Here is a 12,912-nt window from a genome sequence, read left to right as displayed (position 1 = left end):
AGGCAAATTTCAATTAAAAGAAGCAAATTCATAACGCATAGATTGGTTAAAGGTGCACAATTGTAAATATAGACAATAATTTACAGGCTTTTCTCTTGAAATATTAGTGCTGCTATAAGGAGACAAGAGTGTGACTTACTTAGAATGACTTACCATAGCATTTCCATACTGTAAATGAGACAGATTAAATTGACATTATATATTACTTAGCCATGTACCAATTAGCTAAACAAATGCTATGAATTCCGTCATTTATGATGGAAGCTACATAAAAATTGTATAATTACTGCAGTGAGTCATCTAGTTAAATGGCACTCCTATATGGACGGACTGATTTCAGTGCAAGATTAATAGCCTTTTGCTGCTGTTTTACGTGCTTGCCAAAGACCATACTACATTGCTGCTAAGCATCATTAATGGATTAAAATAAGGGTTCTGCATAATTCCTACGGTGTATCTTCAAGCAGCTGGTTTAGTTTGTGCACTAGCCTAGCGCTCGTTAGCCCTACGTAACACACGGATCGGGAAGGCTGACACGTGTGCAGGAGGTTAATGCAATCCCAGGAACTCTTTCAAAAGCTCACAGGTTTTCTTGTGGATGACTTCGCGGAGTTTCCGCACGCGCCGGATGCTGGAGGTCCCCACAAAGCTGTCTGGCTGTAGGACAGCCATGCCGTTGTGGACGTCTCCCATGATGATGAGCTGGCCATCCACTGTGGTCATGTTGGGACATGGGCAGCTCCAGTCCATGTTCAAAAGTGTGATTTCTAGTGGTTCCTTCCCCAGGAATTTTAATCCCATTTTTTCATCTTTGAGAATCTCCTCCACTGTCACCAGGGCATGTCCCGAGTCTTGGTCTTCGGTCAGCTCTGTTATACGGCCCAGGATAACAAAGTCGCTTTTGCAGAAGCTTGTCACCAACTTCTGGCGTGGTTTGCAAGCTTTGCAGTGCGTGTTCTTCGGGAATGGGCACATCTCTTCGCAGGCCTCCCGGCTCTCAAAGTTGTTCTCATTGCCTCCACACCCACCATAAATGAAGGACTGGCACTGCTTTGTCAAGCTGTTATAGGCCCATCTGGGCTCATAGGCTTTGCAGTGGCCTTGGAGGGCTGGCAGGTTGCAAATGTTGATTGGGCCATTCATGCACGTTAACATACAGTTCTCGTAGGTCTCAAAGTGGTTGAGGTTGCTGTTACAGTTTCCATAGATGAAAGTAAAGCAGTTGTTTTTCTTTGCATCGTAGTACCACCTGGTCTGCTCTTCCCCACAGTCTTCGCTGTCTGGTTGCTTCAGGCACTCATCGGTTGGAAAATGCGTTTTGTTTTGGGAAGCTTCTTTGGATGTGGGTTCTCCTTTGATGACTGACAAAGGGAAATCAGCCCTGAGAAGGCCACCGCTGTTTTTGGCAGTGCAGGTGTAGATGCCTGCGTCTTGGAGCTGGGTGTTATAGATGACCAGCTGGGCGATGTTGGTGACCACGACATTGCCTCTGACATGATTTGGCTTCATAATGACTTTGTCTTTCCCATCGACCTGCTTCTCCCATGTGATTTCTGGCTTAGGCCTCCCGGTAACATCACAGAGGAAGCTGACGGTCTCTCCCACATAGACTGACTGATGGACGGGGTTGTTCACTAGAGCAGGTGGCAAGATATCAATGACCGTTGTCTCGGAATAGGCAGTAGTAGGGCGAGCTGTTGTTTCTGGTGGGATAGGGCTGGTGTTTGGCCAGGTAAGATGGTACCTACAGGTGACTACATTCAGTGTAATGCCTTTGATGCAAGCTTCTGCATCCATGTAGCACTTGTTGTAGTAGGTGAGCCCGTCAGAGGCACAGGTGAAGCTCGGCTCCTTCTCACACCTGTCCTTGCACTTGCAGACGGGTTGCCCGTCCCAGATGTCGCACTCTGAGCCTTGCTGGATGCACATGAAACGGTCACAGGTTGCCTCTTTGGGCATTCCCACCGGCCCTTTTTTCCCCTTGACATCCATGTACCGCGCTGCCACGCAACTCTTTGTTCCACAGACATTGGGGCAGCACTTCTCAAAGGTCTCGCACTCCTGCGGGGAAAGAAAATGACCCGATCATTACTGGGGACAGAGTAAAGTCCTTTTTAGAGACCTAGCAAGCAGAGGGCCCAGAAACTTTCAAGGTGTTAACTCAGGGCACCTGGTGTGCTACAGATATCTGTGGTGTGAAACCCACTGGCAATGAGCAGAAACATCCCTCCAACATTTCCCGAGAGGTGTCTAAACACACTGGGGTTTCTGAAGCACTTCAAGACTCTCAAGAAATAAAATGTATTTCTGTTTCTTAAACACTAACCTCATCATAAGTCTTTCCTAGAGTCACGTGGACTTCTTGACTACCGAACCAACAACCCCCCTTCTGCACTCTCCGAAATGCCTGGGGACAAGCCCTGAGAAACAAGAGCGGATGGAAAGTCTTATCATATGGCTGTAGGCAGTAATCCTTCTTATTTTCCACAGAAGTATGTAAAGTATTATTTGAATTCTCTGAGACTAGCAGCCTACTCTTGGAGGTGAAACTGCCAAGGATTTGTAATTGTTCACATTGTAGAGGAAATAATAGAATATCTCAAAAGTAAGGAAATTCTTGCTCCAAAAATAATTTTTCTATGGTATTTAGAAAAACAAACCCACAACAGCTCATTATGGCTTCTCTGTCCTATTTTAGTCCTATTTTCAAATGCAGCATCGCTCTTCTAGTGATTTATTACACCCCGTCTCGGCTACAGTCAGCTCTAAACTGCAGTTAATTTTAGCAGAATTTTCATCTTCTATGCAGAAAAGGTATTTGATATGTGCAATCACAGCTGCTGGGTTGTTATGGATTACTTTAAGGGACCATGAACACTGCTACCATGTACCCAACAGGGCACACTTCCACTCTGTGTTAAACCTCTACGACCCCCCTAAAATCCAACGGCTTTCTCTGTAAGTGAGAACAAAATGGTTTTTAAGCTACCAAACTAAACAGCTTCCCCTGAGCTCAGTAGCCTTTCCTTATTGGGAAAAAGATGACCTAATAACATAACTCTTTCCCCATTTTCAGCGACACATTACTGGGTTTCAGAAGCAAAGTTAGAAACCAGAACGGGCAAAATTTTTGGCTCAGGTTGAGGAGCGTGGCTTTAGCAAAGTTGGTGGCAGAGCCCTTGGCTGCCTGCAGACCACTGACTCCGTGCGAGGTCCCAGGACTCTGTGCTGCCACAAGGCAAAAGCGAATATTTTTTAGCCAGTGGCTTCTGGCTTTCAGTTTTTGACCGGTAAATTATTAAAACAACGTCCTCTGCGGCTGCTGCTGCTGGGGCTTTGCAAGTGTTTTAATATTCATTGCTGCACCTGGTAGTTGAAGTAAAGGGGGCTGATTTGGGAATGGCAAAAGTAAAAACAGCACCTTCATTCATGACACATGGGACCCATCTGAGCACATCTCTTTGCTTACTTGATGGCCAGCCTTTTTTTTCTATTCCCCACCACCACCACACACACTCCTTTTAGCATTGCAGAAACAACCTGGCTCCAGAACATAAACCCAATGACTTTTTTCAGCGTGGTACATGTTGCTGTCAGCCTGGTTTGGGCTGCAGGAACTTTGCTGTTGGACATGATGTAAGAGGCAGGACGAGCAGGTATTTTCAGATGCCAGCTTGAGCTGGCAGTGCTGACAGGTTGAAAAATGAATTTTAGGGTTGTAAGCTAAGCACATTTTGAGCCAGGAGCATCACAGAGAACATCTGCCTGGTCATTCTAACCATGCCCCTGTTTTGCACTCCAAGCACGCTTTGTGTTTCAAGTGCAGTGAAGGCTGATGCTTTACGTGTTAAATCTAATGATTTCATACATGGTTCCTCCCAGGAATATAAAGCATTGGTGATGGCCACCACCAACAAAGAGCGTGGTGACACTGCTAAAATCCTATGGACTGGCCCCGAGGCATGCTGAGTTCTGGAGTATCAAATTCAGATGTTTCTTTTGACAAGAAAGCGAGGAGAATGATCAAAGAGAGCGAGCACTGTGCCCACATCAGCATAAGGGACAGCTGCCACACCCCCCCCCACTTAGCTGATAACTCATCAAACCTTTTGTATTTTATATAGGTCACGGGTCAATTAAATACGTGCGCTGTCTGCATCAAGTCCCGCACGGTGCCAGCGCCGTTCTATCTGGGACAGAACCAGACTGCGCTGCAAACAAGCCCCCCGACAAACCCCCTCGCCCACCACGCGGAGAGATAAAAACGTGCATCACTCACCAGATCAGCTTCGCACTCTCTCTTGCAAGTGCTCTGCGCGTCTACCCACAGGTTGGGGTTCATGTCATTGGGGCATATCCCAGCGTGGGAATAGCGGATTGGAGGTAGAGCTCTCCCTTTCAGAGAGACCTCCAGAAGCAACAGGACGCTGCTCTTCCCCAGCAAGATCCACATCCACCGAGTGAACAGCACCAACAACATCTCAGAACTTCTCCAGGGCAGCGGCAGTGACCGAGCTGGAGGTAGTTCTGGTTTGCTTGGGGTTGCTTTTTTTTTTTTTTTTTTTTTTGGGTAAGCCTTAAATTTTCGAGGAACCCAAATGCACCTGACTGCTCTAAAAACTTCAGCAAGCTCCTCTGCTGCCTCTGATGATAGCGCAGTTTGGTCTGGACCTCATTGGATTCAAGGTCCTAGGAAGTTCCCCCCTTATTTTAAGAGAAACGCTACTAGTCTGAGCAGAGTTAGCTCTATTTATACCCTGCCTCTGTTAACAAGTCAGAAAAAGTAAACTTGATTTCTTTGACAGGCACACGCTTCCTATGTCCTGGTGGCAGTCAGACAGATTTGTTGCAAGAAAAAAAAGCTGGAAAGAGTTTAAAAGGCTGGAACTGGCACGGTGGGACCCCTGCATGTTTCTGAATGCAGGGAGGCCTTCTTAACCCCTTTAGACCTAAAGTACTTCCCTACGCTAAGAATGGCATTTGCTTCTGAAAGAGTACTTGTCTAAATAACACGGACCGGGTCAGGGGATTTCCCCACGGCAAGGGGCTACACAATCGCTGCTAAAAGGAACAAGTAATAGGATTGAAGCAATTAAAGCTAGAATATCATATTTTAACAAAGGATGTAGGGGAGAAATAACTTCTTTAAACTTAGGATGGACAAAGCAGTACGTCTTCATAACTTCTCCCGGGGTTCCTCCGGGCTTTTTTTCTTCTCTTTGGTGGGGAGATTTCCAGAATGCTGGTGTGAATGCTGCCCCCCCCCAATCCCACCAGCAAGATGTTTAAAAGTGTCCCTGAATTCCTCCACATTTCCTGACAGCCAGATCCCATTGTACAGTGCATTGCTGACCCCTTTAACAGCGACAACAAAAAAATAGTAGAAGTTCAACTCTATGGAAACCTGCATAAAGGAATGTACAGCATTTTTGCATTGGGGGGCGGGGGGGAAATTCAGTCAAGCTGAGTTCCTCGTTGCCTGATTATTACAGCGAGGAGCTGATCCTGCTCATGCTGAACACGTGCCAAAATCCAGAGACGAGTGGCAGAAGTCGGAGTTGCTCAGCACCTTCCAGGATGAGAGCCTTTGGGCTGACTTCTGGGCTAGCTGGGATGGATCCTGCCCGGTGCTCAGAGCCTTCTGGGAGGACCAGGTAAGTTTGCATCCCACGTGGGGTTTGGCAGTGAGTCGGGAGGAGGGAAGGTTGTGTGTCTACCCTGTGCCCGGCGCCGAGCGCTGCAAAGCCAACAGACCCGGGCGCAATCCAACCCAAAGTTTTTTCCATTGGGTTTATTAAACCAGGGTTGTTTTTCATGGCTGAATTTGGGCCTAATTCTCCTCTGAGCGATGATTGCTGCCAACCAGTACAACCAGCAGTGACCTGGGCCACCATGTAGGCAATGCCCCAGGCCATGGGGCTGCTGCTCCTCCCTGAGACAAGGCAGCAGCGTGCAGTGACCTGCTGGTGTTCCCCAAGGATCACCGCCGAAAGGAAGGGAGAGCAACCTGGAGCAGATCTGCCCTCGGCTGTGGCATTTCTGCAGCAACCCAGGCTTATAAAAGAGGCTCTAGCAGTTTTGATTTGTGTGACCGCATTAACGATATGCACGGTATTTGAATTTCATAGGACGTGCGGAGAGAAGTTGTCCAAATTAGCTATTTATAAGGAGCGAAGGCAACCGCCAGGCAGCAGTTTGCAGTTGATTTATTCTCTCTGAAACTTCAGAAACCTGCATGACACTTGTACAAAGTGCGGCTGTGCGCAAAATGTTTTATTCAATACTTGTTTACAAAGACAAACGCAGCACCCTGTGATGCCTAAAAAAGCCAACCAAAAAATGACACATTCCCAAGAGGTACTTAAAATTCTTACAGCTCTATTAACAACAAAATCACATGTATTAGTGGTTCTGTTGACTAAACAAAGACACTTTATAATGTAAAACTGACTACAGATAAGCTTTGAAACCAGCTGTATGTGGGTCTCGAAGCGTGCAGGTATCCCCGGCACTGGAGGAGCCGCTGTGATGAGTGTGGGGGTCTCACCCCAACAGCTGCTGTATGTGCAGGGGAGACGCCCTCGGTCCATGGCGTTGCCACCATGTAGCTGTGGATAAATCCCTGCCATCCTCAGGGTCCTTTTGGGCTCTTTTACCCCATTACCCCCCTGGGTCAAAGGCGGGAAGCTGGTGGGCCCATGGTGCTCTGCAGCTTCTGTCCCCTCTCCTGGTGCCACAAAGCCATCTCCTTGCACGCTTTGGCCATGCTGAGTGACAGACCCACCAGTGTGGGCCCACCGCAGGCGGGACTCCCTTCCAAGGAGGAAGGAATAACACTATCTTGTTTTTTTTCCCCCTCCCAGACCAAGGATCCCCTTGCCCAGAGGCACATTTCAGCTGCAGGGAAGCAGAGTGGGGTTATGAGGAACCAAACACTGGTTTGCATCAGACAGATGGAGCAGTCTTCTGCTTTGCTATGTCCTCCTCCATCCAGAGGGAAATTCTCCAGGGACAGGTAAGTCCCACCCCAGCTGTCTGCTTTCGGCACCCGGGTGGCATGTTCAGTGCATGACGGCCAGGATGGTGGAGCTCAAGAGGTGACAGGTTAATGAGCCCAGCTGAAGGAGCAGTTGCAACTCAGCTGGTTTAATTGTGTCCCTATTGCAGGTCAGCGGGGGTCATTCAAGGAAAGGCCATTTGAATGGCTGGATTTGATGGACTGTCACCCCAAACGTTGGGCCAGCACTTGGCACAGGGGAGAGGGGCAGGGACATCCCACAGGAGCTTGGGGAAAAGGGCAAAGCATTTATTATTGATGACAATGATGATTTTGCTGGGTCACTGTGCTCATGTTATAAATGAGGCACAGGAAACCTGTGTTAACGGAGGAATCATGCTTTTAGCAAAACTTTTGCATAGGAAGCCTCTTAGGGAATCAAATCCTGGCCCAATCCAATGGACACCAGACAGACGCTATGCCCCTCCAACTCCCGTCGCTCCAGGAACAGGGAGTGCTCAGCCCCACAAAGGATCAGTCCCTTGGCCACTTGAACACAGCTGGGAGACAGAGGAAAACAGTGCCATAAATCTCCCCGTGAATGCAGGCAGGCAGCTCCTGAGGTCAGAGGAGGCAGTGAGGACTCTGAATAACCCTCGACAGCCGCCCCGTCCCTGCCAGGACATCCCAGACATGCTGTGACCCAACCTGAAGGACACATCCAGGAGGAGACACCACTATGCAGGCTGCCCTGGGTTGGCTTGGGGACAGCAGGGACCCTGGTAGTCCCAGCACGGACAGCTAAGCTCTGCCCAATGCACTCAATATCTCCTGGGTTTCATTGAGGGCTGTTTTCTTGCCTGGTTTAAATTAGTTTAGCTCCACTGACCTCAAAGGATCTGACTGCGTACTCCAGAACACCACCAACTAATGCCAGCTCTGAATTGGGGTCTTTATCAAGGTCCCTGGGCATAGGTTTTCTGCTCTACCTTGTTTATAAAGCATTGTCCATTTTTTCTTTTACATAAGAAATAAAATAGTCCTTATGCTCCATTTTTATAAAGAAATCTATTATGATCGCCAAGTTTACAGCTTATCTTCTCTCATCCACGTCAGATACTGATGTGATAAAGATCTTCCCAAATGGGTTCAAGCATTGGAAGAAACCCTGCTACTACCCCAAAATCCCCCTTTCTGATCAAGGTGTTGGTCTGAGTCTGCTGGATGGGGAGCTGGGATGAGCTTTCTCTACATCTCAGAGGGACCAACCTGAGCTGTGATGGCACAAAGCAACATCCCGGATCTGCTCCTGGCAGTGGGGACACGCAGTCTCTGACCAGCCTGTGCTCCACAGATGTCCATCCAACACTACATCACGGTCCTGAAAAGCCGTCCCAGGATGTCCAGGGTCCTGGTAAGAGCTGTTGATAAAGAATTGGCTTAACTGTTGCTGGATTTGTAAATTATAATTTCTTTGCCCCATTTCTTATTCTTTCCAAGCTCCTATGGGATGTCCCTGCCCTTCTCTGCTGCGCCACGTGTTGACCCAGTATTTGGTGTGACCCCTTCTAATCGAGGAGGGAAACAGGATTCTCTGATGCACAGGAAAGTATAATTGTGTTGGGTTTTTTTCTTAAACCACTGTTAAAGGAACAGCGAACTGTTGATCGTATTTATTAGGCAAAATGAGCAATCCTCATCTGGAGTCACTCAGCGGACGGTGAATTGATTTGCTGGTTTTATTGTGGAAGGGCTCTTGGCAGGAGCCATCACCCTGCGATGTGAAACCTCCCATCGCCCATTGATCTCTGCCTCGGCAAAGGGGCCCGTCCACATTCGGCCTCTCGTGCTGTCTGGGCCTGACGCCACTCGCAGCCAGTTTTGCCAACACAAACACAAACCACCTCCTCTCCAGGCATGGCTGGGATTCATCGCTGCCGGGTGGCAGCTCGCTCGCTGCAGCATCGAGAGCCCTAACACAGGGGCTCATGGCTGGAGAAGGCACTTGTCTGTGCCGGGGTCCAATGGATGCCCGCGGTACCCACCGCCGAGAGGGGCAAGCCTGGGGGATGCAGGCTGGACCTGCATGTCTCCACTGGACCGCTTCCACTTTAAGCTTAGCTTAAAGCAAAGACTCTGGTCCTTGAGGCCTCTCTCCATCTCCGGGCAGGGCAGCCAGGCACAGCAGGACCTGGTACTAACCCCCTGCACCACCCTGGCTGGTGACCTGCCCCTTCCTCCAAACAGGGCACTAAAACCTGCCCTGCCTACCCTGATCACGCAGGCATCCCCAAGGACACGCTCTTCTTCAGCCCCACCATCATCACTCACGCTCCTTAGGTGGCTCCTTGTCACTGCACAGATGAAAATGCAATGCCTGAACAGAAAAGTACTTTAAAAACAACTCTATCTCATTTAGAAAGTGATGATGTTGCAGTCTGTATGTAAAGCTTATCGCATCTAAGGCCGACAGCCAGCCATTTGGGGAACGTCACTGCCAGGTCCCGTTTGGAGCCCAGCTGCCAGCCGCTCGCCTCAAGCAGTAACGTTGCTTCCAAACCCACACAGAACTCCCGATGATGCCTCGGGACCTTGGCTTTAGCTTGCTTCAGGCCAAATCTTCCCCTCCGAGCGATGCCCCACTCCCACGAACCTGGGCAGGAGCTGCTCAGGGTCTGGGCTGCGGGGGACGGCCAGGGAGCCCAGCCTGGATGCCTTCCCACATCCCTTAGAAGAGTGCACGTCGCACGCTGGCCAGGAGGTTGGCCGAGCGAGGAGGGTTTTTGGCACCATGTCACGCACCTCTGAACATCAAAGCAAAGGCAAAGACTGCGTTGGCCACGTGCTTTGGGAGCACACGCATATGGACAGGGGCAGATTTGGGCTGAAGGGATGCAATGGTAATGGCGTGCCTGGCTCCTATTTTTGGGGCTATTTGAATGCATAATTAGAGGTGGAAGCATATTTCAGTTCTCCCCAGTTAAGATTTTTGTCAGGGTTCCCTGTAAGCGCCTATAACTAACCAGCACTGGTTTTGACTTCTGAAATAACCCATCTGAGCTGATAACAGCACGTACGGACAGGCTCGGGGAACCAGGGGCATATTTAGAGCAGCGATTGCTCACCGAAACGAGCTGCCGTTCCTGTGCATTCTGCCTCACGCACAGATGCTCAGTAAGCAGAAGTTAATGTAGTTAGACAAAAGGGCTCGGTTTGGGGGGAAAAATCAATAATGTCAGGGAGTTTATTGCAGGGTTATGGGCCACCTGCTAGAACTCAGCATTAGGGCTGTGTTACGTTGTGTTTTGGTGGGAGCTGATGGCATTGCACTCAGACAAGGCTAGCGCCAGAATTATTATTTTATGCCTCGGCAGATGGCTTCTGCTCGGGGGTTTTATCTTTGAGCGCAGACACACGACTAATCATCATTTGCTTTCTCTTTCTCTGCTAACGTAAGCTGGGCAGGAAGCAATTGCCAGTTTGATGATGGTTCATTATTGCTGGGTTTATTCAGTCTGAAACAGCACAGCAAGAGGCAAAGAGGGTACAAAGGAAGATAATCAGCCAGTTATCAGTGAGATATGGGGAAAAGCTGGGCTCAGAGGCTTGTCTTTCACTGGCCCATCTCTTTCTCTCTCTCTTTCAGAGGCAAAACCTTAGATATCCCATGGGCAATTTGGGGAGGCCATGGAGTTGGTATCTTTGGATTGTCAGGATTGCAAAGGTCAAGTGTTGGGAATGAATTCATCCTGCCTTAGCGCGGGAGGGTCTAAGTCACCTCCCAAAGGCCCTTCCAGCCCTGTTCTCTGTCACCTTCAATGCGGAACGAGGCCTGCTCCATCAGTTAAGCTTTGAGTTAGGGAAATCTGAGACCTGTAATGGAACCTGGAAAGCCAAGAAACAGAAATCACAGCCACAGTGGCATCATTGCACAGCCTGCACTTGTTAGGCCCTCTCTGTTACCTGCTTGCATGGAGTGCAGGCTGGCCAAGGGTACTGTCACCTCCTGAACACAGGGAAACCTGTCCCACACAAGCACATGGCTGCCGCAGAGAGGCTTGTGGCCCTCGCTTTGTGCAGGTTTTAGTAACTAGTGGTTACTTTAGTGGCTAGCGTGAATAGCAGCACTTTAGGGAACTCTGGCACTAAATCCATGGTGTGCAGATGGAGACGTTCCCACGGCTTGCAGCACTGCTGTGGCTGGATAAGCCAGAGCATGAAAACCTCAGTGTTGAACCAGCACATTTGTGGTTGTTGATCTTCATTTTTTCTGCTTGGTTCCAGCTTGATCTGAATGAAAGCTCAGAATAAAAGCAAGGTGTGGGCCTAGTGCATGCTCAGGCTGAGCGCTCAGCACATCTTTCACCAAAGCCAGTGATGTTTCTCCAGGAATGTGAGTTAATTTAGTTCCACATGTACTGCTGTGGGAGGCTAATGAATATTACTAAACCCATTGCACAGATTCACTTCAGCCTGCAAATGACCCTAATTTAACCTCCCTTATTTACTTTTAGGAATTTAAAGCTGGGAGGAACTCACTTGCTGAGTATCACACAGCCACGGCCATGAAAGGCTGGAGTCCCAAGACCCTGCTTCCAACCCCACAGCCACCACTTGCTTGTCAAAAAGGTAATTCAACATAGAAATGTCACGTTGCTTTTGTTTGTGATGTGATTCAACTTAGATAAAGGTTTTAACCTGCTGTGCTAATTTAATTTAACCCCCCACCCCCCCGAGCTGTCATCTTTCTTCCTTGAAAACCCAGAGTTTCTCCTGGTTTGTACTGGGAGCCTTAATTTCTCATGACTTTGACATGAAGGTACCATCTCACCGTCGCTCTGAGCTGATTCTTTTAGAAAGTTAATGAACCTTTCAGTGGATGAGGTCTGAGCTGAGAGTTTGTAAGGTGAGATAAAACTGTTGCACTGGTTTTGTGCTTCATTGTGAGACTTCACCAAACCACTGAATCTGTTGAAGTCTGGAAGCCCTCCTTGTGGCTGGGAGCCTCTCCAGGAGATGCAGAGCAGCTCCCAGTGACTGGGCTTTTCATCAGGCAACAAGCGTTGGCTTCTCCAGACAACCTGGAAGTCCTAGAGCTCCTCTGAGGATTTGGTATCCAAAACTTCACTATAAACAATAATTAATTTTCACAAAATGGAACTATTTCCATTTCTGCAAATATCATGAAATCCTTTTAGCGTCAATTCTGTCTTCTTGGAATTTAAATCTAAATTAGGGCAAAATTCTTTTTAACTGAAGAGTTATTGCCTTCGTTTGGCTTTGCTGGCTGTTAGCGGCCCTGGCTTTTGCGCAGCCTGTCCTCTCTCCATGCGCAGAGTGTGACCTCTGCCAGAAGCTGTCCCCTACCCAGTAAGTTGGGCATAGTAACAGTCTTTCCCAGAGTTGAACTGTTTTGTTTCAGTTTGCCCCGTGTACTCTTTTACCACCAGATGCAAGACATCATACACTCAGCATTGCTTGACCCAGATGACAGCCATCAGAAACAGTAAATCTCTTCTGGGCCACTGACACCATTACTTGAAACACTCAAAGCAGACTAAAGGCAGATGTGGTGTAAACAGGGTGCTCCTCTCCTGGCATTCATTCGGCAGCAGATCTGAACGAGGTGCAAGTGATGTCTGCAAAGCAGTGATGATCTTCTTCCATTGATCCTTAGAGCAGCAAGCCAATCTTGCCTGCCCTGGCAACGGGATGTTTGTCTGCGTTTAGTGGCTGTTTTCATTGTCTCTCTCTTTCTGATTTTAGCTAATTCAACGTACGTTTTTATTTTGATCGTTCATTGTTTGCAGCGTGAAGAGTCCGCCCGCAGCCTACATCGTAGCAGGGTTCACTGAGATGCAGCACTTTCTTTTCCACGGCAGTTTTGAAGCTAAACAGTCCCTGATTGCCTGATG

The 12,912-nt window shown here is 48.5% G+C and overlaps 1 protein-coding gene across 1 annotated transcript; it reads right to left on the bottom strand.

The window, feature by feature from the left end:
- Positions 1–549: 549 nt before the first annotated feature.
- WFIKKN2 (WAP, follistatin/kazal, immunoglobulin, kunitz and netrin domain containing 2) lies at positions 550–4,480 on the bottom strand. Its single transcript, XM_068413482.1, has 2 exons — positions 4,280–4,480; positions 550–2,061 (listed from the first exon to the last, which is right to left on the bottom strand). Exons 1-2 carry the CDS (start codon positions 4,478–4,480, stop codon positions 550–552), a joined length of 1,713 nt encoding a protein of 570 aa, XP_068269583.1.
- Between the last annotated feature and the right edge of the window lie 8,432 nt (positions 4,481–12,912).

Source organism: Nyctibius grandis, chromosome 15 (genome assembly GCF_013368605.1).
Source record: "Nyctibius grandis isolate bNycGra1 chromosome 15, bNycGra1.pri, whole genome shotgun sequence".
In the NCBI taxonomy this organism is placed as follows: domain Eukaryota; kingdom Metazoa; phylum Chordata; class Aves; order Nyctibiiformes; family Nyctibiidae; genus Nyctibius; species Nyctibius grandis.
Note: the sequence above shows the minus strand (reverse complement) of the source record. Positions and strands in the feature narration are given on the sequence as shown.

What these genes read in the sequence shown, in the direction of transcription:
- WFIKKN2 (XM_068413482.1), bottom strand. Translation starts at nt 4,480, where the DNA reads ATGTTGTTGGTGCTGTTCACTCGGTGGATGTGGATCTTGCTGGGGAAG. An exon ending in GAGAGTGCGAAGCTGATCTG is followed by an intron (nt 2,062 to 4,279) that starts GTGAGTGATGCA and finishes CTTTCCCCGCAG; the next exon opens with GAGTGCGAGACCTTTGAGAA.